At 44.5% G+C, this 26,125-nt stretch overlaps 4 protein-coding genes across 4 annotated transcripts; 3 read left to right on the forward strand and 1 right to left on the reverse strand.

The window, feature by feature from the left end:
• Positions 1 to 24: 24 nt before the first annotated feature.
• CETN2 (centrin 2) lies at positions 25 to 4,081 on the forward strand. Its single transcript, XM_048959528.1, has 5 exons — positions 25 to 101; positions 269 to 427; positions 1,428 to 1,556; positions 2,261 to 2,398; positions 3,517 to 4,081. Exons 1-5 carry the CDS (start codon positions 99 to 101, stop codon positions 3,604 to 3,606), a joined length of 519 nt encoding a protein of 172 aa, XP_048815485.1. The 5' UTR covers positions 25 to 98; the 3' UTR covers positions 3,607 to 4,081.
• Positions 3,645 to 9,855, forward strand: LOC125699928 (uncharacterized). Its single transcript, XM_048959974.1, has 5 exons — positions 3,645 to 3,651; positions 5,741 to 5,937; positions 7,544 to 7,672; positions 8,994 to 9,131; positions 9,345 to 9,855. The coding sequence occupies exons 1-5, from the start codon at positions 3,645 to 3,647 to the stop codon at positions 9,429 to 9,431; spliced, it is 558 nt and encodes a 185-aa protein (XP_048815931.1). The 3' UTR covers positions 9,432 to 9,855.
• A 1,348-nt stretch (positions 9,856 to 11,203) lies between these two features.
• Positions 11,204 to 15,210, reverse strand: LOC125699701 (glutamine amidotransferase-like class 1 domain-containing protein 3, mitochondrial). The gene is made up of 4 exons (XM_048959527.1): positions 15,044 to 15,210; positions 13,614 to 13,785; positions 12,667 to 12,868; positions 11,204 to 12,066 (listed from the first exon to the last, which is right to left on the reverse strand). The coding sequence occupies exons 1-4, from the start codon at positions 15,149 to 15,151 to the stop codon at positions 11,874 to 11,876; spliced, it is 675 nt and encodes a 224-aa protein (XP_048815484.1). The 5' UTR covers positions 15,152 to 15,210; the 3' UTR covers positions 11,204 to 11,873.
• A 2,654-nt stretch (positions 15,211 to 17,864) lies between these two features.
• Positions 17,865 to 26,071, forward strand: LOC125699703 (uncharacterized). Its single transcript, XM_048959529.1, has 9 exons — positions 17,865 to 18,140; positions 18,875 to 18,988; positions 19,487 to 21,172; positions 21,741 to 21,840; positions 22,477 to 22,625; positions 22,801 to 22,913; positions 23,098 to 23,187; positions 23,960 to 24,082; positions 24,558 to 26,071. The coding sequence occupies exons 1-9, from the start codon at positions 18,080 to 18,082 to the stop codon at positions 24,750 to 24,752; spliced, it is 2,631 nt and encodes an 876-aa protein (XP_048815486.1). The 5' UTR covers positions 17,865 to 18,079; the 3' UTR covers positions 24,753 to 26,071.
• Positions 26,072 to 26,125: the final 54 nt, after the last annotated feature.

Below are 26,125 nucleotides of genomic sequence, written 5' to 3' on the forward strand. Positions count from 1 at the left end.
CCATGGCAGCGGCGTGGCGGCATCAGCCAATGGGGGAAGGTAGTATTGAGCACCGGCCTGACTGAACTGGAACCGCCCCGAGGCAAGCGGCCGCCGGGATGGTGAGTGCGGTCCGGCGGCTCCGCCCTCCCGGCAACGGGGTCGCGGGGCCGCCCCTGTCAGCCTGCAGCGGCCCCGGGGCGAGCTGAGGGGGTCGCCGTTCCGCAGGACTTTCCCGCTCTTCCCGGGGCGGTCTGATGCCCGTTTGCTCTTGTGTTGCTATGCCAAGGCCTCCAGCTTCAAGAAGCCCTCGCTGGGAGCAGCGTCCCAGAGGAAGAAATCGAGTCCCAAGCCGGAGCTGACTGAAGAGCAGAAGCAGGAGATCCGGGAGGCCTTCGACCTGTTTGACACAGATGGCACCGGGAACATTGATGTTAAGGAGCTGAAGGTGAGGCTTCCTATTGCTGAAAGCACGGCCTGACACAGGAACGGACCTGCAGATGTGTTTTCTGGAGTGAAACCCTTGCTGTCAATGAGCACATCGCCCTCTAGCTGTAACTTTTACTACTTTCAGGTGCTCGGAGCATTTGAAACCATGCAAAGTGTTCCTGTACATTCATTAAGGCTTTCTCACAAAAATGAAAAAACCTGAAGTTCCCTGTGGTCTGCAAGCTTAAGAGCTTCCATCTTTGTGCTGTCAGATTAAAGTCTGCAAGGAGTTCAATTGAGTAGCAAGTATGACAGAAGCTTCTTGCATGGAGTCACTTGTATTAAAGCATGGTTAATTTTTTTTAAACCTTCCTTCAAAGACATTTCTAAGTCTTACAGTTGCCACTTTGCTTACACAAGAGCATGAAGTGAGCTTTTTTGAATTGTTACTCAGTGTCACATTTGTCATGTGAAAGAGAGGGTTAGTAGCAATTCTCACAGGAAAGCAGCTGTATTGTCTTCTAGCAGCACTGGAAATCACTACAGCACTACATGATAATATTGTTTCTGATTTTTTTTTTTGTTTTAAAAAAACAGGATACTTTTATTCTTTTATTATGAATCCCCACCATAGAAATTAAACTGTTATGTACCAAAACAGGTATGCTAGGACTTAATCCAGATTTCTTTTGAGAAATCTTTTTACCCAAGCTTATTTCCATCTCCCTGCCAGTTCTCACAAGAGGGTGTCGCCACAGTGGTTCAGTGTGTTTAGGAAACTCTGGAATTAAAGAAAAGGAAGGAAGGATGTCTAGAAGAATACAACTGGCTGCCTGTTTTCTGCATCCCAACATGCCCTTGTGCAATGAAAAACATTGCTTTAAGAGAGCTCCTTGACCTTGATGCTCTCATTGAGAACATGATCTACTGTGGTATGGCACAAAGTTTAACTGTGTTTGTCATTAAGAGATATTTTTCCTGCTGTAGTTTTGTATGACTAATTTCTTTTGGCCTTACAGGTGGCCATGAGAGCACTAGGGTTTGAACCTAAGAAAGAAGAAATCAAGAAAATGATATCAGATATCGATAAGGAAGGAACAGGAAAAATCAGTTTCAATGACTTCTTGGCAGTGATGACCCAGAAAATGGTATGTAAGCTTTAGAAGGCAAAGAAGAAGAAATTCTGAAAATGGATGAGTCACTTTCACCTCCTCTTGGTTTTAGGCAGGAAAAAGCAGACAGACCACACACCTCCCCGTTCTCCCTATCTTAAAGCTTCATCAAATTTAGTTACTAACATTAAGTTCTGTCATATTATGGCTTAAGTGTTCATTTATAGTTCACTCTTAATGCTAAACAAGTAAGTTAAATCTTACCTGGTCATAGGCCAGTTCACTCATTTACTTGAATATTATGGTTGAAATGTCATTAATAAGCTTCTTTAACAATCAGTTTTATGCACGTATGACAAGGGAACCAGAACTTTTATCACAGATGAAAGACAACTCTAGCATGCAGAGCTCTGTCAGGAGCATTGATGCATTACATGGATAAAAGATATTTACAGATGAGATTTCTGCTTTTAAAAGTCCTAGAAAATATTGGGTAAAAGCAAGTATTTAACAGTGAAGGATCCTAACACTGAAATCCTGAAGTTGTCTAACAAGATATGAAAGAAAAGAACTTGAAGCCCTGAGGTTCAAGCAGCCTTACTGTGTCTTTCTACCTTCAGCTTTTGTGTGTATGTTTAAAGTTATGAGACTTTCTTAGTCTTTCTAATTCTTGTATGCTATAATTGCAATTTCTGAGTATTATATGTAGTATAACTAATGCTTTTCTCCTTAAACTTAAGGCTGATAAAGATTCCAAAGAGGAGATTCTCAAAGCTTTTAAACTCTTTGATGATGATGAAACTGGCAAAATCTCTTTCAAAAACCTCAAACGTGTAGCCAAAGAACTGGGTGAAAATCTTACAGATGAAGAGCTGCAGGTTTGTACCTGGTGTAAGCAACCATGCGTTCCCCTCACAAAGGGACAACATCACTTCTAACAGGTTCTGAGTGATACTAAGCAAAGTATTAGCAGGTACACAATGACTGTATACAGAAGAAAGAAAAGGGCAAGCTTACCCAGCTGGTGAAGGGGCTCTCTAGCTATGCAGCACTTCTTCTCAGCAAGCAGCCCACACCTAAGAGGTTTCTCCCTTCTGTGGCTGGCTCTTATATGAGCCCAGGGAGGCTCCACCGTAGGTCCACCCCTTCTGGCCATGCGTAGAGCACAGGTGTAAACAATTTGCCTGTGTTCCCTGGGCCAGACACACTCCTTCACCCCTTCACCAGATGCTCAATTACCAGTTCAAGCTGTGACCCAGCAGTTCCCCTACATCATGTGATGCACAAACACTCATTATCAGCCTTTGTGGATTGTGGGTGTTTAAAGGTCCAGGTTATGCTTTCTTCACTGAATTGAAAGACAGTAGAATGTTTGTGTATTAGTTGGTTTCATGTTTAGTTTTAAATCCATGTAAATAGCCACAATCTCATTCTCCTCCTGCTTGGGGAGCTGAAGTCTCTGTCTAACTATTGAGAATAAAGTGTGAGAATCTGTTTCTCACTGGGGAAGGAAGCCACTTCAGGGGTCACTATGATTTTCAGTTTCAGATGCTGTCCTCTAGCATCCCATGGGATCTTTGCTATTAAGCTGTAATGCTTAATTTAAGCTCTTTCCCTAAAGAAACAGAAAAGTGCTGTCAATTCAGAAATAGGTTCTAAGGCCAAAGATGGGTTAAGCATACGTGGTTAAATTGTGTCACAGTAACTGTCACTCTCTGTGGAATTACAGTGATGGGAAAGGAACAACTGCTCCAAGCTCTCCATTTCTTCCAGGATAGCTCCTTTAAAAGGACATACCCTACACATAGTTTTGTAAAACATATTTAAACACGTTACCTGGTTTAAAAAATACTTCAAAGCATGTTAGGTCTGACTTTGAGCCAACACTGTCCTGTCCAATGCTATTTACTAAAGAGTGATTCTAATTCTGAATTAATCTAATCATTCTGATTCTACTCTAATCTGCATCTCATTTCTGAACACAAATATCTTTCAGGAAATGATTGATGAAGCAGATAGAGATGGGGATGGGGAAGTGAACGAGCAGGAATTCTTGCGGATCATGAAGAAGACCAGCCTTTACTGAAACTGAATTTTGTTGTATTTGTTTGCACACGTGTGTGTATGTCTGGTAGGTGCCTCACTTTTTTCCAGCTTTTTATTTCTATAAAGAGACCAAAACAGTAGGTCAATGCTTTCTTTTAAGCAAATGATCTGAAACTTGTGTTTGTGAACAGTTACCAACTTAACCTGCTTACATGTAGCAACGTGGTTGCTTGTTTGCACTTGTAAGGTGTTTGCACTGTTCGTTTTCAAGACAGACATTACATTTTTCAGTAACAGTATTCAGATCCTTATCTGACTGTAAGACACATGTCAGATCATTATGATTTGGAAAAGAAAGAACTAAAATTTTAAAGTGTAAAGTTGTATTTCCCAGTTGAAGCTTCTAGTTTAATGCCTTGACTTGGGCTCAGTTACAGTGAATTCTTTATATGACATATCTGTGGGGATCAGCTTTTTTTACGCTGTCTTATGGTGATTATTCCCTCCCCCTTTTTTATTATGTTCTTAAAATTGAAAAAGTAAGTAAATGGACTACTGCAACTTAACCTCCTGCTATTCAGTTCACACATTTAAAGGAATCTCGTTGCAGAAAATTAGCAGTGCTGGTGATATATATGTTTGCAGGAATATTCAGTGGTTTAAAATATAAGATTGTACTTCAAATAAAATGTCTTATTTTAAACCATCAGAGTTGTGGAAAGAAGTATACAAAAACACATCTCCACTGGGACAGCACTGTCTGATCTTTGGGCAAATAATAAAAAGGATTCCTATGGGTACTTCAAAGTGGAGACTTGAAATCTCCAGAAGGGCTCTAGTTTCGAAATGCTTGGCTGGAGACACAAAACTACGCTGTATTCTGTCTTTGAAGTGCATCTGTCTGAGGTGAGAGCAGAAGGGAAGGATGGCTTCTGCTTTGTGTTGGAAGGAAACAAGCACCCCGGTCCTTCCGCTACTTCTGTTTGTTCCAGCAGTTCCTCTGGCATCCTCCCTCCTCACTCTCAGATGAGAGAAGAATGAATTCTTCCTCTGCAGAAATTTTAATATCTTCCAGGCTCCTCAATTCAAACAATTCCTTTGCTTTTGTCAGTATCTGCCTTTTTCCCTTTGCTGACCAATTTACTCGAACAATTCATAAACATGGGGAAAAATCGAAAACTAAACTAGACATGAAAGATAACAATAATTGAACTCGGCCTGTATTACGTAGAATTCCTTTCAGACCTTTTTCTGCCTTTGAAAACTGATTGATAGCAGCAATGTGTCAGAAGGGAGCAGATTGTTGCAGTCTCTTGTGCCCCCGTGTGGCGAAGGAGAAGACGCACAGGAAAACGGCAAAAACGTCAAAAGCTCGGCTTATTCATCAAACGAGCTCAATTTATTAGCAAGTTTGTCGGTTGCTGTACAGCTTCCAGTCTTTTATCCACTCCACTCCATTCTCGGGTGACTTTCTATTGCTGCTGCAGTGATTCACGGTTTTGTTTAATCCTGCCTTGCGGAAATCTGACTTTTAGCCTTAAACTTCATTTTTTTAACCTAAAAACCGCAGTGCAATACACAGTTCCTTGCTGATGGTCCTCCTGCAGAGATGCACAACGCGGGTCATTCTTTGTCAGAAATGATGCACTTCAGACTTACGCTGTCCAGGCAGAGGAGCCACCCGTCCAAATTTCAAATACAGGACAGTGTGGGCTTATTTCGAATTATTTGCTGCCAATTAGAAAGGATTCTGTGCGCTTTTCTCTGGGAGCAAACCTCCAGGATAGAGCCACGGTTGAAAACAAACCACACGAAACCACGCAACGCTCATTTTCTCCAGCGCAAAGCTGCATCCTTCACAACAGCGACTCGCTCCCTCCCTCGGGACGAGCCTGGTGCCGTGCCCCAGCCCTGGTGCTGTTCTGGAAGCGCCGCACCCTTCCTCCTGGAAGCCTGGCGACCCCGCAGCGCGGACACCGGCGGGCGGGTAGAAGGCGGCGTGACGGAGCCGCGGCACCAGCCCCCGCCCGCTCTGCGCCTCGCCCAATCAGCTCGCACGCTTTAGCTGACAGGCAGGTGTGGTGGCCAACGGCAGCGCGGTTGCCATAGCGCCGGGAGGCTGGGCGCTGCCGGCGGCGGGATGGTGAGCTGGTGGGATCCGCCGGTCCTGTGAGCGGTCCCCAAGGAGGGGCTGCTGCTGGTCCGAGGATCTCGGGTCTCTCCGCTGCAGGCTGCTGGCGGCCCGAAGGCTCCGGGGAAGGAGCCGGCTCCCACGTTCCCGGTCAGCGCTGAGCAGAGGCAGCAGCTGCGAGAGGCCTTTGACACGTTCGACCCCGACGGCTCCGGCCTGATAGATGTCAAGGACCTGAAGGCAGGAAGCCGCGAAAATGCAGCGTGTTCACTGGTGAAATGGAAGCACGGGGAGCGGAGCGAAGGCTGCGCGGTTTAGCAGCCCCTCCCTGCAGGGAGGCACGCCGGGGCGGCTGAAGCTGCCCGTTCCCCTCTGCTGCTCAGGAGTCTCCTCTGCTTTCTTCCTTTGCACAGCAATCACTTTCTGTAGATGTGCAAGCGAAGCTTTCTAGCAGCCCCGCATCAGCGGCTTTTACAAGGGACGGCACGTGCCTTGTGTAGCTGAAGGGCTGCAGCTCCCAGGGGATGTTTGGGCTTGGATCCCCGGCCCGGAGAGCTGACAGGGATGCTTTGTGATCGCAAGCGCTCTCGGAACCAAAATTACTTGTAGTCAAACAAAGGAGACAGTAAACAGAAATGTTGCAAGTAAGGTTAATCATTCACAAACACAAATAAGCCTAATAATTTACAAGCTCCACCTGTTGTGGAGCTGTTACAGAGCAATTAGTGTTTGCTACTTATTGCTTTTGGATCACTTGCCGAGCTGTCAGGCGTTGCTGCTAGAACTCTGGCTTGTTATGCAGCCAGCAATCATGCAAGAATGGTGTCAGTGTTTTAGCCAGGTTTCCTTAGGAAGGACTGAAGCCTTCCTTCTCCTTGGCACTTCCCACAGATCTTCCCTCCCAGTTTTCCACAACCTCGTACTGCTGACATCAGACAGCTACAGAACACTGTTCTTTAGGGACAAAATGGAGGATGAATGGCTTGTTCTGTGTTTTGTACAGCCCTTTCCTCTCCTGCTGCTCAGATATTTTGCACACAATTCCTTCCCATTCACTTATAGAGGAGGGTTGAGCCAGCTTGCCTGCGTGGAGATGCTGGGAGACAAGCTGGTTAGCACAGTTCTTGCCCTTCCATTTGTTGCTGTCTCAATTATATGTGCAATTGTCCTAGCTAATTGCAGAAGCATGGAGGAAATTGCATGGGAAAAGTGATCTGGGTTAAAAATAAATTTAATATTACAAAAATATGTACACATATGCAAATATATCATTTCCTGGCACTGTTGAGATGGAGGAATGCAGTGCTAATTGGCAGGGGAGCAATAAGGAGCTGATGGGAATGGTGAAGAGCAGCAAGCAAGTAGTGTGTCAGAGACTGTGCCTTGAAAAATCACATCCTGGATCTCTAAAAGGTCTTCTCTAAAAGACCTTTACATTCCAAGGATGGTTGTTTTCAGTCGTCTGATTTCAGCAACTCCTTTTTCTGTTTGGCCTGATAAATAAGTGCTTGTGTTGATAAGCTGCAATATATGGGCAAAAATGAGCACCTGGAATGGGGCTGTGGGATTTGAAATTTCTTAATCAGGTTTGTCACCAAGTTGGCTTCATGAACGTGTGCAGCCTTCTGGCACAGGCCCAGTTTCACTGCAGAGTCAGAAGGCTGCTCTGTTGTCTGCACTGTAGACAGGCTGTTTGTCCTGTTATCTTTCCACGGAGCCAAAAAGTTGTTCCTCCCCCTTCCCATCCCAACCCCCCTTTATGTGCACCTGCTTGCTTCAAATGTCTTTTCTGCTTTGTTTCTTTTTGACTTGTACAGTGACGTTGGTCTGCTTTCTCATTTGGCAGCTAACGATGAGAGCTCTGGGCTGCGAACTCAGAAAAGCGGAGATGAAGAGAATTATCTCTGAAGTTGATGAGAATGGGTCAGGGAAGATAAACTTTGAGTCATTTCTGCGGGTGATGACCCAGAAAATGGTGTGTGAGCCCAGCTGGTCGCAAAGACTGAAATTCCTCTTGCCTAACTTTACAATGCAGGTACTTGCAGTAGATTGGGTTACTGGTTCCCTGCAGGACAGAAACAGGACTTTTATCTGAGGTATTTTAGATATCTGCCCTTGGGTGAGTTGTCTTCACCACTCCTGCCTTTTCCACGAGGATCTAGGATGGCTAGTTCAGGTAGTTTTGCATTTCAGCAGACAATTCCTCCCTATCATTGAGTGCACTGAGCGCAGTGCCTGGGATCTTTCCTTGGAAACTGAAGGACTTGAAATCTCCAGGAAGGAGTCCCACTGTCAGCCCTCAGACCGTAGCAGAGATAGACCTAATAGGAATGAGTGCAGTCTCCCCTCTCCCCCTTTAAATCTTTACATGTGGAATTTCAGCTCCGTATTTATAATCTCAGAGTTCTAGATCTTCTCAAAACCAAAACAGCAGGGAGCAAATGTCAGACATCAGATGAAAATGAAAAATCCCCTCCTGTGGGCAATAGCCACTCGAGCCTGTGGAGTGTCCTCAGATCTGCTGTTTGATACCAGCCCTTTGTTTCACGTGTCCTAGTCTGCATTGCCCTTCTGGGATTCCTTTGCTCATACACCTCTGTATCCTCTAGTACCTGGCTGCGTGCAGACATAGGCTGTTCTCAAACAGCGCCGGCATGACTGGTTTTTCCCCTCACATCCTTGTAACTTCATTGCAAGGCTTGGTGAGATGACTGGGTCAGAGCTGGCATTGCCATTCCTGTGTACATGCCATCAGAGTTGCCAGGGTGTGTGTTTTTGGACCTATGCTAAGAGCAAAGTGAAGATCCATATTTTCCCCATAGTAATGCTTTGGCGTTCAGTCAAAGCCCACACCTAATTGAAGGCTTGTGTACACATTGCTTGTGTGTGAGGTAAATAAAGGCAGCAATGGCCAGCGCAAGCCTGGCTCACTTTTGAAATAAAATACAGCTGTAGCCATTGGATCGTTCTTGGCAGCGGCTTCCACTTCAGTAGTGTTGCTAATCTCTCTCTTCCTGACGAAGCTTGGCCAGGATATTCCAGGCCAAGTCCCCATACTGTTCAAAAAACTTCTGTTTTAGCTTTTCCTTTAATACATGGTAACACTGAGAAAAGAAGAGGAAAAAAGTGAAAGAAAAGTGAAAGAGGAACAGCAATGGCAAATAGCCCTCCTCTGTGACTCAAAATGATGCCTTGGATTTTATTCCAAATGTTTGCTGGGTAAAGTGTCTGAGTAGGGATTGTAGAGTGGTGTGATGTCATGCCTGCATGAAGACATTTTTCATTTCCTTGCTAAGGCGGAGCCATTTTCAAAAGAGGAGATCCTGAAAGGTTTCAAGCTGTTTGATTATGATGGCACCGGCAAGATCTCTTTTGAGAAACTCAAGCTGGTGGCTAGTGAGGTTAAAGAAGACATCACAGACGAGGAGCTGCAGGTTTGTGAAGCACAAGCATATTTCTCTTGCTCAGGGAGGGAGTGTAAAGGCTTACTGATTGGGAAACTGTGCTTTGTTTCTTTGCAACAAGACACAATCTGTTATGTTAACAAGAAGCCTTGCCTCAGATCTTTATTGGTGTTTAGGCTTTATGACCCTCCATCCTCTCAGATCCCACCTAATCTGGTCTCCCAAATCTTCGTTGTCTGACAGGAGATGATTGATGAAGCAGATGTGGATGGAGATGGGGAAGTGGATCCAGAAGAGTTTTTGCGGATTCTGACATTGTCTGACCTGTAACTACATGATTTTCTTTTTTTCTCCCATTCAATTGTAAACAACTGTTTGCAGTATCACTTCTTTCCAGCTTTTGAATTTTTTTGTGTGTTGCCTTTCTTGGGTGTGAAAACACACTGAGATGTTTCATTTTTGGTGTTGATTCTGCTCCATCACTGCAGGCAGTTTTCTATATCCCAGTAAACAGTTCTGTTGCTAGCTCTGTGTCTGTGTGGGTTAATTCTAAAGGTTGAGATTAATTCAAATTCATTAGCCTTCCCCTAGAGTTCTCTCTATTGTAACTGCATCCCATGGCTTTTCAGCCTGATAAAGTTAGTCAAAACACTCTTAATCTCAGAAAATATAAATTTCAAACATTAGTATTTATGATAAAAACTTCTGTACCTTTCCTGATTCTCTGGTATTATGTAAAAGACAAGAGTTTGAGGGCTTGGGAGCAGTTATTTTCCATAAGGTAGTGAATATCTTAGACTTTGAATTTCCCTTCCGAAGTCGCAGTACAGGAGAACAACTATACAGCTATGGGACTAGAAGATGTAATGAGGTCAGGTCTCCCATGGATTTGTGCTTCCTTCCTAATGAAATGCAAATTCAGACTGAATTTTCTTCATGATTGGAATGCTCAGCACAGTTTTCTCTGGGTATTGTCGACCAGGGGATCTGTAGACTTTCCATGCTAAGCATACATTTCCGTCTTTTTCCTGGCAGCTACTGCCCCCAAACTGGCTGATCCTTCATGTCTTGCAGGCTTTTCAATTTTTAGTAAATGTTATGGAAGGTGGGCAATTGCTTAAAAATGATTGGTAGGAGAAGCAGTGGAAAAAATATAGAAAAGCTAAGGGCCATTTTGATTTAAAAACAAAACCAACAAGGTGGTACAATTGTCATTCTGGGCCGTTGTGACCCTGCCAGAAGTGCTCGAGTTCCTCTTTGCAGCTCCACTGCAGCATGGGGGTACATTCCTTCCTATTTTGATCACTGGTATAGTCTTGAAGGATCTTGCCATGTTGCTGAGCGTGCAAAAATGTGCATGTGTTTTGGAAAGGATGTAAAGAGCCTGACGAGAGTCTCAGAAAATAATTACTAGCTTAGAAAAAATGTCTGAATACTGTGAGAATTTAACAGTTCAGCCTGCAATTATTATGTGATGCTGCATATAGAATAAGAGCCTATATATGAACATACAAGCTACCATCTAAAATACTTTTCAATCTAATGGAGACAAACCTGTCAAAATCCTGAAGCTGGAAGTAAGCTGTTCAGCTACAAAAAGAAATAAGGCATGGCTTATCTTAAATAACAGTGATTAACTGTAGGAATGAGCCATCAAATGGCATAGCAGTGTCTCTAAGCAAAGAACGAATCTGCTCAGCAGGTTTGCTTCAGTAAAACGTGAGTTACTGTGCTCCTGTAGAGCAGTCAGATTACGCAGATGAATAGATCCTTCTGGCCTTACAAATCAGTGCCTGGCCTGTTATCTGAACAACTGTATGTAGTACTCAGTTATTTTTAGTGTCTTCTCTTTGCCAAAATTCACTGTCACCCAACCAGTTTCCAGCCTGACATTCCAGTTTCAGCTAGATGGGTATCTTGTCTGTCCCTGTAGCAATGCAGAATTGTTGCTTCCACATAATTTCTAGGAATTTTCCTAGAGATTGAAAGCAGTTGGAAATTGCAGCATTTTCTTTGGGATGCCCAGATTTCACCCTTGACACTTTCCGCCTAGACTACTTCCAAAATACCCCCATGCTATTGTAACTGGTCTCGCGTTAATACAAGAGAAGAATTTAACAACTTCTTGTTAAACCTTCCTGCTAATGTTGGTTTGCTTCTGCTTTTACCATGTCTGAGTTCTGAGAAAACCTAGGAGAACTAGGGGGGGTTGTTTCTGGTGACTTCCTTCTGTGCTATTTTACCCATTTACTGTCCAGCCACCAGCACTAAAAACATATCCTAACACAGAGTAAAAGACAAAAATAAAAGCAGCATTCAGCCTTTGTAAAATATGTCTGTTTTATTCAGTACCAAAATTGTGCTCCTTCCTTTTGCCACTAATTCATCTATTCTGTGATATGGTGAAAAGTAGGGAGAGAGAGATTTATAACAAATTTCTGAACAATTCCCATTCACACATGATGTGCTTGTCAGGTCAGCCAAATCATAACTGAAAAGACCCAGGCAACTGCCCAGCTACTCAGAACCACAGATAATGATGGCAATCTGTGGACATCTGGCATCTGTGTGCCAGCTTATGGTGCACTGACACTCATTACAGAATCACAGAACTGCTGCTGATTTGGGGTCAGTACAGTAAATGGTATGTCCATGATAAAATATGCCAATCTTACATTGCTCCAGTTCTCTCACTCCAGCAGCCACTGGTGTTGCAGTGTGGGGAAGAACTCTGAGTAGCAGTTTGCCTGTTGACATTTGGCTTTGTGGCATTTAGGCAAGCCTGATCACTTCTTTGACCATTTTTCCAATACCATCATAGATCTCATGAATGGGGGCATTGCACATGAAGGCACTGGTGGTCACCAGCTTGTTCTTCACATCCACGTGAACTTCAGTGACGTGTTTGTTTATGTGCTTGCAGCCAAGTTCCTTCACAGTCTCAGCAGTCTTTGCATAAGGCCATCTATAAGAAAAAAGACCAGTGTAGAGGATCTGAGAAAAGCCTACAATAAAAAGCCTGTTTGCACCTCACAACAGCATCTTCTCAGCCGTTACAGAGAGATGGATGGTCCCTATAAAAAGCCTGCTTTATAGGTTCTAAATCTTTCCCTGTCAAAAGAATTTTTCTAAGGCTGTAGCATCAGGAAAATCTCCAGATTACAGTGCTGAAGTAAAGCTGACATAAAACCTTGATGTTCCAGCATAGTTGTTCTGCTGCTTAATTCTATGCACTCTAGACTTATTTTGGGGTTTGGTTTCTTCACCAGCTTTCTATACCATTAACAAGAGCCATCAGTTTCTTTCCTGCCACTGGCAGAATTCAGTCACAGCTTTCATGGATGGATAACGTCAGTCTTAATCCCTGCCTTTTATGTATGATGCAGCCATCTTGTTCCTAGCCAGGATCTGCTTAACTTTCAGTCAGTGGTGCGGCATCTTCGCCATCTTTCCTGCCCTGGGACCGAAAGGCACACAACGCACAGTACTAGATACACTGGGGAGAGATTGCTGATTCTGTGACTTTCATGGTACAGTTATGTATTAGCATCCCAAGGTTACTTACTTCTCACACTCTGTGTCATGACCGACAGTCAGCTCACAGCCTGGGAAGATTTTGGCTGCCAGCACTGGGGAAATGCAGCACAGGCCAATGGGCTTTTTGGCAGCATGGAATGCCTTCAGGACATCCTCCACTTCTTTGGAGACTGTGCAGTTCTTTCCTTGGGTGGCCCAAGTACTCAGGTTTTTAGCCACTCCAAAGCCACCTGAGAAGAGGGAAACAGGTTAGACAGGAAGATTAGTGCTCCGGGGCAGGACTTCTGTCAGGTATGGTTTGTTAGAATGTTAAAATGGATTTGGTGGAAAGAAGCCTTTAGGCAATACTGATGAAAGAAAGCAGAACCTTTGCAAGCCCCTGAATATTCTCAGCTCCTGACCACCACATGATAAGATTCTAAAGCACCACCTCTGTTTCTAAAGAAAACCGGAGAGGTATCAGTGCACTGCTGGTTACCCTGTTCCACTTCTGAGCTCTTCTCTTTCAGCACGCTGACAAGCTTTCACTTGTCTTTTAATCCTTGTTCCGGGTCTCATCCAACCCCACTGAAATACTTTCACCGAAGACTGATTTCAGAAGAGACTGCACTTTTCACTTCTGAGTCACCCTCTCTGTGTCCCAGCTTTTGCTTCTCTTGATAATAAGGCAGGCATGTTGGTGAGGGAGGGGATAGTCTTACATCCAGTAGAAAGAAGCTAAGTAGATGGTACAGAGGGTAAGTCAACTGGTGGTTATCTGCTCTCTCTGCCTGGGACAAATTTCTGCCATGTGCTCTTGTAATATAAGTTTATGCAAGCACAGATGGAGGATGTCCATCATTCCAGTCCTGTCTCCCAAATTATCTTCTCCCCCAGTGGCTTTGCCCAATCTCTCTCAGCCCATATTTTTCAAGGCTTACATATATCTAAGCTGTTCCAAGACCACGGACGTGCAGACCCCACATACCAACCTACCTGGTATGATTAAGGCATCCAGCCCCTTGACATCCAGCTTAGTTAGATCCTTGATGTTGCCTCTGGCTATTCTGGCACTTTCAACTAGTACATTGCGCTTCTCCTGAGTTGGCTGTCCTTTCACGTGGTCTACCACATGCATCTGGTCAACATTAGGAGCAAAAACCTCCGCCTGAGAAGGGAAGAAAAGGTCTGTTATCCCTCAGGCACGTATTCTAAACATGTTCAATACCATAGGTAGCAAATTAAAGCACTTGAGTTGCTTTGTTAGGAAAGACCTTTGTTGGTGGTTGCAATGAGCCTCAGGCTCACCTGTATGCAATAGTGGGATCAGGAAGGTTATTGTTATACGTAGTGTTATATTTTGGGAGCTGAAATGGTGGAGAAGGAGCAGCCACTCCTTTCCTTCCCAAGAAAACAAGTTGTTCCAAGAGCCATGCACAAAGCTCATTTCCTAGAGTTTTCCATTCATGTCCCAGGCAATCACTTTTGCTGCGGTGGGCCCAGTCTGTGCTCATAAAGCCAGTTATCCCACACAGTCGCTGAATTTTCTCCATTAGAGGTCCCTGCCAATCAAGGGATAAGCTCAGGGCGATGCTTTAAGCTCGACAGTTTAAGGTAAGGCGGGAGAACTGCAGCAGCTGCAGGAGCGAAGGAAAAGAGGCGAGACCACAGGCAGCGGAGAGACAGTTTAGACAGGTCTCAGCTTTAACCCACACTGCGAACACAGTCTGAAGGCTTTGGAATTGGGTGGGCAGGCCCTGCAGTACTGTGCCTTCATGTTTAGTGGAGCAGTTCCGATTTCCCAGAAAGCAGCTCCAACCCAGATCTGTGGGTGGCTCGGAGCTGAAAGGAATTGCACAGGGCTCCTCTCTCTACTCTTCCTCTCTCAAAGAGCAGCTGTTGTGACTAGTGGTGTAACAGCAGTTGCTGCAGGATCACCCTTTTTTGCCCTTTCTCCAGTTCAACTCACAAGGTTTCATCTATTTCCTGTTTCAATCCTCAGTGTTTTGAAAGGATGAGTTTCAAACAGCCAAAGTCATTGGTAGTCTTTGAAACAGAAGTACCAAAGCAGAAGAGAGGAAGTGTAAGCCAGAAACAGAGAGGTTCACTTAAGAAAGTTGGCTTCAGAGTTTGAGTAGCACACAGAGTTGCTGAGCACAAAGCACACAGCCAGTCCTCTCGTAGAGCACAGCTGTGAGTGCAGAGCAGAGAGCAAAGCATTCTTCATGTTTGCTGTAGCAGCCCTGACACTGCTGTCTGCTTTGACTCCTCTCACTTAATGCTTTGCAACGGCCCCAGCGAAAGTGAGAAACTTGATTGGTCTAGCAAGATGCAAAGCTGCTAAGAGCAGTGCTTTGTGCAAGAGAGACAAAGTGAAAAGCAGAGCCTGGGCAAAAGGAGACAGAAATGGGGCAGGAGCCTCTTACCTGTGCCCCCTCCCTGCTGAGATGCACCAACACAGCCGAAGACTCGTGGATCTCACTGCCATCATACACCCCACAGCCAGACAGCACAACAGCCACTCTCTTTCCCATGGTCACAGAAAGAGCAGGAGGATTCCCCGGAGAGCCCCAAATTGCTGTGCATCTCTGTGAACTGCCTGGAGCCTTTTATAGCTTGATCCCTCCCCCAGGAGCAGGTGGGGCCAGAAGGGTTGGGCTGAATTTCTTACTGGCAAGATGGTTTTATTTCCAGCACCACAGGCAGGGCGTGTAAATATTATTTGTTTCCTCAACTGACTGCTCCCATGCAGACATTCTTACCAGCACGTTGTCTCCAGAGCATCCCCAACTGACGTGAGCTGTTCAACAGAGCAGCTGTTTTTCCTTTTGAGATGTCGGTTTTCCATTCTACTTCAGACTAAAGCAGTAAAATCTTTGTGCATAAGATGGTATCACAGGGAGCTAGCCCACAGCAAGTATTCCAGCCAGTGCAGTTGCTCTATGTGCCCCATTTTGAAGACCCTACACTGCACCAGCAGCTTCTCTCCTTTTAACACCAAGGTATCCTTTTCTGACCTTAAGTGTCCTCACCCTCCCTGAAGAGCAGTTTTGCAGTTGTTTCCTGGCCTTCAGGTCCTGAGTTAGGAATGAATAACACAATTCCCCATCAACAGCACCATCTGTCCAAGGAGGTAACAACAACATTTGCAAGGAAAATGGTAGTAGGAACTGGCAGAACCCTGACCGATACAGATGTACATGGTTGCAAGGTTCGCAGCATGTGGCGGGGATGCTTCCTGGCTCATGTGGAGACCTGTTCTCTCTTGTCCTTGATATGCTTATACCTGAAAAGATAATGAGCATTTCTGATTTAGCTTTTCAGTGTTGAAATAACCTCTTAAGCTTATCTTGTCATTTTTCAGTGAACAACAAAATTTGTGCAGTTTGACTAAAGAACATTTTGCTAGGCTTATTTGTAAGAAAATGCCCTTGTCTCTCTCTCAGAAGAGATGTGAAGTGTGGTTTTTTTTTAGTGAAATAGTTTCTTGGCAAGTTCCTTAGTCATACAGGCATAAGAAAGATGTTCTTTTCTGATACATGTGACTTCATTTCTGCATGCATCTTAAAAACAGTGATGTCAGGCACTCTATACTCAACTATACAAACGGGAATAAAGCACCTGTTTGATGGGTAGAGAAACAGCTTTTATTATCCATGAAAAAATTAAAATGTGAGATAAGTGGGGGAAATTCCCAAAGCCTTTTCTCTTCTGTTTGGTTTCATATCTAAGTTATTATAAGCATAATTTAGAACTGTATTATTTCCTCTTACAGGAAAACAAAAACAGCTGAATCATGCTGCAACTTGAAAAGACAGTTTCTTCCTACTTATACTGATAGGAGAGCAATCAATTAATGATAGAAAAAGGATTGTTCAAGGCCAGGCTGACTGAATCTAGTGCTTAATCTGGAGTTTGGCAACCCTGTCCATAGCAGGGAAGTTGGAACTATATGATCTTTGAGGTCCCTTCCAATCCAAGCCATTCTGTGATTGTAAGACTGATCATGGCTAATGACTGAAGTGAACTTTGGACTTGCTGTAAACCACATCATGTAGCTCTGCATATTGAAAACTGATAGCATTGTTTCCCCTTACTGAAATAATTGTCTACGTGTAACTGAACAAAATAAGCTTGTTCTAGAGCTTGCTTCCTTGTGTGACAGGGTGTATCTCAATAGGCAAATTAAACTTAAAGATCTACAGATCTTTACAGATATATTCTTGATAATTAATGCTTTTTGGCTAAGTTTTTCCATTCTAAATGAGAGTGTCTGCACACATCGATACCTTGCTTAAATCTGCATTAATATTCTAGTGAAGATAAGTGTGAAGGAACTCTTCTGCACTGTAGCTATTCTCCAAGTGTATCCTCCAAAGCACTGAAGAAACCACAAATGCTTGGGGGCCTGTATGAGGATCCAACTTCTCAGTGGAAGCATGCCATCCCAGTCCATGCAGCTCAGCAAGCAGGAGGAGCAGCATCCTTTGGCATTATCTGTGGATCCTGCCAGCCTGGGATTGTTCTGGATTCCCAGTTGATGTGTAACCAACATGATCCCATTATGACCATGGGCCACTGACCACTGCTTTCCATGGCCTCCTGCATCGTCTTGATCACATATTCTCACATATTCTCATAGCAAGCAGGAGGAAGCTGTGAAAAGGTCCTTGATGTCACCTTTGGGATACAGCAGTGATCATGGCAATGTCTGGTATCACTTTGCTGCATGCACAGTTCTCCTGGAAAGCCAGTAAGACACTTCCAGATTTTATCCTCGCACTGTTGGTCTCCAGACTGCACTGACAACTCACTCATGAAAGCCCCTGAGGAATTAGGAGGAGTTCCCTGGGAGTGTGTGCAGAGAGGCTGGATGAGATGGATGTGGAGTGGCACATGGACAAAAGTCACCTTTATGGGAATGGCACTGAACATGCCCTGGGCTTGCCCAGCACAGAACATTGGTGCCAGGCATTCATAGCTGTGATGGGGGCAAACAGAAGGACTGTGGCAGGTGTTGGGACAAATAACTGGTCCCCGGGGATCTCCTGGGCTTACAAAATACTTGTTTGCTCCAGCAAGATGGAGTCTTTAAAAACCCTTGATTTTAACCAGTGTAATTTCCTCACTGGCAATAGCAAAAAGGCAGTAATAGTAATAAACCTAAATGTTATTTTTCAAGTGTCTTTTTTAACAAGGGTTAATCAACAGTAAAATTAACAGGCCCCTGGAGGGAGCTACCAGCAGTCCATTCTGACTCAGACTGAAATTTATTGCAGCAAGAAACTCGTTTGCATTTCCTCCCGCATGCAGAAAGAAACACTAATAGAAGATGTTTGTAGGGAAAAGGGGTGGAGAGCAGGGAGGAACACAGGCCAGTGGAGTTGGTTTGGTTATAAAGAGCTAGGGAAGAAAGAGAGGCAGCATTTCAGCCCGCATCTGGGTCTTCAGCGAACTCTGCGATGGCAGTCAGAAAAGCTGAGTCACTGCATTACTCCATAGGGCTCTTGGGCATTTCCGCAGGTAGGGATCGAGTCTTCTTGGCACGGGAGGATGGGGTTGGGACTAGCTTTCATGGACAACCCCCTTTTTGAAGGGGTTAAAAAGTCTGTTTACTCAAAATCTTCTCCGCTTGGGTAAAATTTTCAGAGACGGGAGATCCCTCTGCCTGGTTCAGCAGCCAACAACATATTTGTCTTGGCTTTAAAATGCTGGCCTGAATTTTTGTACTTCTTTCAACCTAGGTGGGAAGCAAATCAAAGCTTTTTGATAGTCATTTTCATAAGTGATTTTTTTTTTTTAATGCACTTTCCTCTCTTCTCTGTCTCTCCTGCTGCTCTGTTTTCTGTGTCCACTCCCTTTCTTTTGTCCTTCGCATTTCATCTTTCTGAGTGCTGCTCCTTTCCATTTTTAGGCGAGTTTTCTGTAGTCACGAGGTTTATGTGATCATCTTCAGAGCGTGTCTGTGTGTTTGTTGGAATCAGAGAGCTGGTTTTTATTTTTTTCCAGCAATGAGGGAGCACCTCAAATACAATTAGGTTCAAGTTTCTCAAAAGTGGGCACCCAGAAAGTCGTGAGACCTTGGTCACAAACCAAGTTACAACACTCCCTGTTGATTTTATTATTTACAGATCTTCTACTGTTATTTTTTCTCTGTTCCTTGCTCCTGTCACTCCGGCTCTCTTCTGGTGTTTTTTTTTGGGGGGGGCAAAGTTTACAAGCTCTTTCTCTTTTTCCACCTCCTTTGTCACACGCAGGATCACTCTTGCTGGCAGTGCATTTCTACAGTTCACTCAGAGCAGCCCCTGTGATCCCCAGCACAGCTCTAGGGATTCTTCTGTTGATTTTATCATCTCTTTTGGCATATGCAGGTAAGACTCGGAAGGCAGCCAGCTTGTAGGCCTCCCCTTCTATAGCTTTACATGTATTTGGTCTGCTTTGCCAACATGTTAGTACAAACTGTGGCAGCCTTGCCAGACCACTGACGTCTCCTGCTTGAGGAATATACCAGCACACCACTTTTTTCCGATCTAAGCAACCAAAGAGATAAATGTTAGTTTTGAACAAATGCTTTATCGTGATCATGACAATTTTAAAAGAGTGAATATATGAGCTCTCTAAAAACTGTTTCCAAGCTCACTGGGACTTGTTCAGGCATCTGTGGGTTAAAATGGCATGTTGTTCCTTTTGTGCAGACCAACCCAAGCTCTCAGCAGCTCTGTCGACCATCATGCAGCTCCATGCTCATATAGTGATCATGGTTCCAACACACAATGCACCTGTAGCACAGCTGCTTGTCCTAAGTGCTATTTTCCATAACCTACTGTGTCAAAATCACATTTCTGTCTCTACTGCCATTTGTTTCATAGGAATTTGGAGAAGCCTAAGAAATGCCACTCTATTCTCGTCTCTTTTCCTGACCATCTCAGTGTTCTGGTGTGGCTATGGAGTGGTCTTCATCCTGCAAGGGCAAGGAGTTTTGAACGACACCGGTGACTTCCGCAATGCCTTGGTGCCTGGCCTGGTCACGTTCATTTTGGCACTACTCATTATTGCAGTGGTGGGCTTCCTTAACAGAGAGGTCATTCTAGCTGTGATTGCTTCTGCTGTCTCACTTGCCAGTGCTCATGAAGTTGCCATGCATTATAACACAGCTTTTGGTTCCTCTGCTGTGGCTTGCAACTATATGGTTGTCTGCTTAGCTGGTGGTTACTTTGCTCTAGGAAGGATTCTTTATTTCCTCTCCAAAGAGAAATTAGCCATTCCTGGCACAGATCTTGCCAAAAATAAGGCCCGTGAGCAGATCCAGTCCACCAGTGTCAGCATGAATCATTTTGCAGTCACTGGTCTTATCCTGAACATGCTGTCTGCCAGTGTCTTCGGCTGTAGGCTCCTGGGTGTCACTAGCAAACTATTTATTGGTCAAGTGCCCTGGCTGTGGGCTGCCGGGATCTACCAGATTGGAGTCTGCATTTTATCATACCGTGCAATGGACGCTCTAATGGCTACATTCTTTGGTTTCACTTCCATCCTGAAATTTGCTGGGGGCTATTGCCTTCTATACCCAATCTGGCAAACAGAGGAGCCAACTTTTCCTATCCCATTCCTTGTGGTTTTTTCAATTCTTTTTGCAGTCTTGGCTCTTTTTCTCACTCTTAAGAGCCTGGCGGATGGCCTGTATTTGCTGTTTTATGTGGCCTACTGCATTGCATTAGCTTGTTGTCCCAAGGGATTTTTCGAAGGCGGACCCCAAGGAATGGATGTGGCCATCTTTGTGGCCTCAGCCTTGATGACTCTGATTCACCTGTACAATGTGAAAGCAGGTGCCAAAATCCCAACAGGGGAGGGTGTTGTGAAGGCCCTGCTTGCTAGCAGCAGTTTTCTGAAGCTTCGTGAAGGGGCAAACCTTCACACACCCTACCTAGGGTATTCCAAGTATGCAGATGCTGAAGTACTTGGCTATGCATGTAGTGTCCTCGCATCGTTTTCAATTACAGTGACTGGGGACCCACAAGCTCCACTTGCTACTGTTGTAATTCCATGGGTAGTGGTAGCTGGTGGGATCCTTAAGCTTCTAAGTGGCTCAGTGGCCTTTGCCCGGGGTAAAACCCTGGAGAGCAGTGCCTTCATTCTTTATGCTGTCATGTGGATCATCTGGGGCTTGACAAGATACGGGGGCCTCTATGGCACTAGCAGAAGCTTCCACACAGCAGTAGGGATTATTGCTTTCATGCTCTTCAATAGCTTCATTGTCTTCTGCACGCTCTTCTTAAGCATCAGCTGGTTCTTTTACTCCCTCACTTTCTTGCTCATTGCTGTCAGCTTCTTGTTGGATGCCATCAGTGCTCTTCCAGCTGGCTATGACATTGCTGCCACTCTCATCTTTGGTCTGGTCAGCTTTTACTGCTTCCTATCTGCCCTTTTCAACAGCACCTTTGAGGGTTCCTGCTTACCAATGGGTAGGCCCCTTGTGCAGCTTAGTGGTGTGGGGGGAGGAATGACCAAGTGCCTTCACCTGCCTGCCAGGAAAGCTTCCTCAGTCAAGAGAATTGCAGGTAAGGGAAATATATAGGGGATTATGCAGGGTGGAGGGGTAATTCTGGGAGATTTTGTAGCAGAACGCTATTAAAAGGATGTTTTTTCAATCTAGACATGGAAACCATGATAATCTGATTGTATTTTGACCAAGTGGGCCAAGTTTTAGAAACTAAAATCACTATGGGGGAAAATAGGATCAATTCCTTGGTAGGACTTGGGTTTAGCAGTGAACTCACTGCTGTCTCTCCTATATCATGTCACTGTCAGCACATGCAGTCTGAAACGTGTATCCTCCAAGGCTAGGGCTCCCACTGACAGCTTTCTACAGAGTGCACATGGTGCTTGCTTTCTCCACAGGGCTGAATGACTTCTAGCCCAGATGAATATGTCCCAGAATTCCCCTAAATGCCAGATCTCTTCTTGGGTGAATGCTAGAAAATGCACTGTCAGAGGAAATACTTTGCCAGTTGGAAAAAGGAGATGAGAGCACTGAATTGGCTGTTTTGTCTGTGACAGCTCTCCCGTGAATTACAGACCCTCACTTCTAGTCACTCAAGGGATTCTGCCCTGTTCACATGTCAACAGATATCCTGAAGAATGGAGGGACTTGCGGCATCCCCACTGACACTGTGTATGTGCTTGTAGCAGCCTGTAATCGGCCTGATGCTGTGGAGAAAGCTCACCGGTGAGTATTTGCCTCGTTGCCCTGGTGTAGGCTTCCCAGGCTAAGGAAGCCTGTCAGAGATACATCTGCTACTGAGTTCTGGCTACAGCAGCCATTCAGAGCAATGAGACGTGTACCTTAATTTTACCAGGACAATAATGTTACAAGCCCAGGGGAGAAGATCCAAATGAAAAAGGAGAGAGCTGAGCAGAATTGTCCTACAGTATATTGAAGGCTCCCGACAGGTGATGGAGCCAGGTAGCTTGGGTATCACAAGGAAATGTAACGATCAAGAAATGTCAAAATAGAGCAGGGGGTTATTGTACATATCTTTAGATAAATATTGGCACAACTAAAATCCCTCTTGTGTTTAACAAATGCCTCTGTAAGCAGCTGAGAACCCTCAGAACTTGGGAAAGTGGGTCTTGTACCTGTCACTACACAGGAAGCTAAAGCCTTCATTTGGAATTTGTAACTGGGAGCAGACATTCAAGTCCCTTCCTCTCAGATTGTCTGTTGAAACAGTCCTACTTCCATTACAGACTCTTGGCCTGCAGTACTACATCTAACTCCAGACCTGTCCAACGCCATTTCTTTTTCAGCTTGAAATTAAATTCTGGCTTACTTCTAAACTCATTTTCCTTGCCTCCTTTCCAGCTCCAAGCGCCAGGCTCAGGAGCGCCCCATGTCACTCTGGATTTCTAGCCTGAAGCAACTAGAACCTGCAAAACATTTGTTCAGCCCCCTCCTCTGGGACTTCATGGATGCTGCCTGGCCATCTCCTATTAGCTTGGTGATTCCCAGAGGTGAGGAAATCTGCTACTTCCAAATTCTCTGGAGAGATTTGGGTTTGAAATTCCAATTTTAAGTCATGTTTCGTTTCCCTGCAATGCCATGTGTTCCACGGCAGTATCTCTAGAAAGATCACTGTGTTTGGACTGATGCACATCAGTAAGTGCTGTGTGACTCTTCCTTATGCAGGTAAATGGGTGGACTTCCTGGGAATGAAGGACTCTGCTAAATACGTTGGTACCCCTCAGAGCGTTGCCATCCGCATCCCTGACTGCTCAGTCACCACGCACCTCATTGACTTGGTGAGTGGTCCCACCTTGAACACTTTTGTTGTAAGCACAGGTTTGTTTGAAGTTGTGGAATGACAGCAGCTACAACCTGTAGCTCAGTGTCTTTACCTGTGCAGCAGCTGTTGGGTAACAACCTGTTGTGTACCACAGAACTTGCTGAGAGCTCTTGTTACCGTTTGTTTTTTTTTGTCACCAGGTTGGCCCCATTGTGGTCACATCAGCTAATCCAACAGGAGAGGCAGACACAACACACCACAACCAAGTGTATGCCAAGCTAGGAGATAAGGTAATTGTGGCTTTGTGTCTTTTCAGTCCAGCAGGTCCCAAAAGGATGGAAGAACACAATTACTCTGTTCCCAGTAGGCAAGTCAAAAGATGATATCAATAATATGGGAGAACATCTAATTAAATATGTCATTGACACGCCTTGTGTTGGTGACGGAGTGAGAGAACAACGTAAAATGAAAAACTTGGTGGGAATCCAAAACACTTCTGTTTTATATGGTATAGTTATGGCTTGGCAACATGAATTAGTTTGTCTTCCAACAAAGGATGATACGAGCAACAAAAAGATGCTTCACTTTGTACAAGCAGCAGAAACACTGATGCTTAATTGTGGCAGGGCTCTAGCTGCCACTGAGTTATCAGAGCACTGGGGATTCCCATCTAAACCTGAAGCTTATCTGAAACAGGCACTGGAGCTTTAACATATCCTGAGATCCTAAATCCTTAGGACAATATATTCTTGGCAGCTTATGTAAATCTCTCACCACTAACTCCTCAAAAAACTCTTCTTCTATACCTTTGCTTTTCAAATGGGAATCCTTCAAAGCTCCTCAGCTGATGCAAACCTGTTTTGCTTCTGCTACTGATTCACATCCCATAGAACTCTCTTTGCTTTTTCTGAGTTCATTCCAAATTCAACAGGTAGTTAGTGGCAATACTGAGGTGTAGGAAGGAGCTGAGCTGCCCTTGACAGCTGCCTTCTGTTGAGAAGGGGAAACTGCCATCTCGCTGCCCATGTGCTGAACTTGGTGTGGAATTTTGCTGCTCTTCAGGTGGATGCAGTTCTTTGTGATGGTCCTTCTCCAGAGAATATTGCCTCTACTGTTGTGGACTGCACCAAAATTGACAGTGGAAACATAGGATTCTTCAGAGTTGGTATAATTCCCAAGTCTCAGGTAAAATTAATCTTGATCTTATTTATTCTCCCTTTCTTTCTCTGCTTTGCCCATTTCCGTGAAGTAAGCATCAGACTGGAAATTTCCTGTTCTATAAAAAGATGAAAAAATGTGTGATAGCATGAGGAGTTATCACAGTGCAGAATGAAAGATCTCCATGTTGCCTGTGTCCTGATCCTGCAACCATCATTGCACTTCTCTGTGCTGGGCAAATTCGTGAGGAACGTGCGACACAAGACTGATTCCTCAGAGAAAGGGCTCTGAGGTCCAATATCTCTGATCTCAGTGGGGCAGACTCTGTATTCACACCTGTCCCAGAGACCTTTGAGTAGATAGAAATGCTTAATGCAATTCCAAGAATGGGCCCAGACGGGTAGTTTTAAAAAAGAAAAGAGTTTATGTAAACAGCAGGAGAAGCAATTAGTAAATTCCCCCTAACTAGTAACACACTTATTGCTGTGTTTGTTAAATCCAGGTGCTGCAGATACTGGAGCAGGTGCAGAAGAAACACTCAGTGGTCCCTAACAGTGATGGCTGCACCACAAAAGGCCAGGAGGAGCATCTGAATCATGTCCATGCTGTGCACAATGGGGTGGGCATGGCCGCCTCAGCACAGAGATTTGCACTGCGGTCTGCTGATGGAGGCCGTGAGAACCACACTCGCCTCTGACTTCTGTTATGTGCAGTTATGAGCTCACTAAGGAGGTGTTTGCTGGAAAATGACGTGTAGGTCAAACTGGGGAATGGGAGAGATTTCTCAGCTACAGGGGTGACTTATTCACCTTTCTATAGATACTGCTAAAATATCCCTGATTTGCAATCACATTCACCCAGTTTGTAGAAGCAGTATTTTCACTTACAGAGATTGCCAGCTCTCACTGAAAGGAAAGTGTTACATCAGCGACTGGCTGAGCCCAGGGTATCAGAGCTTTTTTCTTTTCACTAGAAGTTAATGCCTTTGGTTTGGGGTGGAGAATAATTAACTTGAAACATTATATAATTATATGTTAAGGAACAAACACTGCATGAGGCTGGAAATGGAACAGGAAGAAGGGAAGGTGTATTCAGCTACTATCTTAGTGAATACAGTGAACTTCTTAAAAAGGTGAAGCAAACTGTAGTCTTGGGAGCTGGGGCTATCTTTGATATATGATCTTCTCTGAATAGAAGTCACAAAAGCCAACACTAAAACAAGTGCTGTTGTCTGAGGTGCCATTTTTGGATTTTCACAGTCAGTCTGAGGGTAGAGTTGTCATTTTGATGTCTCCAACAATACTGCCTTAGGAGTGCTAGAGCAGTATGGGAGACCCTCACTTCTCATTTTATCTTCTGCAGAGTATGAATTTCAAAGGAATCATATGCACTGCATTTGAAAATGCTAGAAGCTGGTCTGTTGCCTTTTGGCATAACTGTACATACTTCATGGTACGTTTCCTTCAGGGTGCACATCTTGTACAGAGTGGTACCTGAACTGGAGGAAGTAACAAATTTCAAAGAAACTCAAGGAGTTTTCCTTGGTGAAATCTGCATGGCCATACAGTTAGTGGCTTGTTTGGCCTCTGAAAACTGTTGACATTACTTTTACCTGACTCAGGTGCAAGGTGCTGATCAAACTCCAGCTGAAACCAATGAACAATCCCATTGATTTCACTTGGAGCACTATGGGAACTTAAGCATAAATGCTGTGCAGTCAGAGTAGCTAAACCTCTGTGAACCATGTCTTCTCAGCTTGTTCTTTACAGAACTGGTTCTCTTCCCGCAGAGAAAGAAACTGTCAGATAACTGAGTTTGTGAAATCGTTTCACTGGTCTACTTACTGTATCTCTTTGGTGTCTCTTAAAACTGATTTACAGAATGCAATAAAATATTTTCAATAAACAGTCGTAAGTCGCACAGGGCTGTGCTATCATCTGCAGCAAGCGCCAGAAAAAAACTTTGCAAGCAATATGATCGTGGCATTTTGGGGCTGCCAGCAGTGCACAAATGATCTTACAAGTGGATCAAATTGCATCCCTTTCCAGGATGTGAGACAAGGGGGGAGGA

This window comes from Lagopus muta, chromosome 13, assembly GCF_023343835.1.
Source record: "Lagopus muta isolate bLagMut1 chromosome 13, bLagMut1 primary, whole genome shotgun sequence".
Taxonomy (NCBI): Eukaryota; Metazoa; Chordata; class Aves; order Galliformes; family Phasianidae; genus Lagopus; species Lagopus muta.

Excerpts from the sequence above, each read along its gene's own strand:
- CETN2 (XM_048959528.1), top strand. Across the intron at positions 428-1,427 it reads TTGATGTTAAGGAGCTGAAG|GTGGCCATGAGAGCACTAGG; the intron begins GTGAGGCTTCCT and ends TTGGCCTTACAG. Across the intron at positions 1,557-2,260 it reads CAGTGATGACCCAGAAAATG|GCTGATAAAGATTCCAAAGA; the intron begins GTATGTAAGCTT and ends CTTAAACTTAAG.
- LOC125699928 (XM_048959974.1), top strand. Across the intron at positions 7,673-8,993 it reads GGGTGATGACCCAGAAAATG|GCGGAGCCATTTTCAAAAGA; the intron begins GTGTGTGAGCCC and ends TTCCTTGCTAAG. Across the intron at positions 9,132-9,344 it reads TCACAGACGAGGAGCTGCAG|GAGATGATTGATGAAGCAGA; the intron begins GTTTGTGAAGCA and ends GTTGTCTGACAG.
- LOC125699701 (XM_048959527.1), bottom strand. The coding sequence starts at position 15,151 with ATGGGAAAGAGAGTGGCTGTTGTGCTGTCTGGCTGTGGGGTGTATGAT. Across the intron at positions 13,786-15,043 it reads TCAGCAGGGAGGGGGCACAG|GCGGAGGTTTTTGCTCCTAA; the intron begins GTAAGAGGCTCC and ends TTCCCTTCTCAG. Across the intron at positions 12,869-13,613 it reads GGATGCCTTAATCATACCAG|GTGGCTTTGGAGTGGCTAAA; the intron begins GTAGGTTGGTAT and ends CCCTCTTCTCAG.
- LOC125699703 (XM_048959529.1), top strand. The coding sequence starts at position 18,080 with ATGGCAGTCAGAAAAGCTGAGTCACTGCATTACTCCATAGGGCTCTTG. Across the intron at positions 18,141-18,874 it reads GCTCTTGGGCATTTCCGCAG|GATCACTCTTGCTGGCAGTG; the intron begins GTAGGGATCGAG and ends TGTCACACGCAG. Across the intron at positions 18,989-19,486 it reads ATCTCTTTTGGCATATGCAG|GAATTTGGAGAAGCCTAAGA; the intron begins GTAAGACTCGGA and ends TTTGTTTCATAG.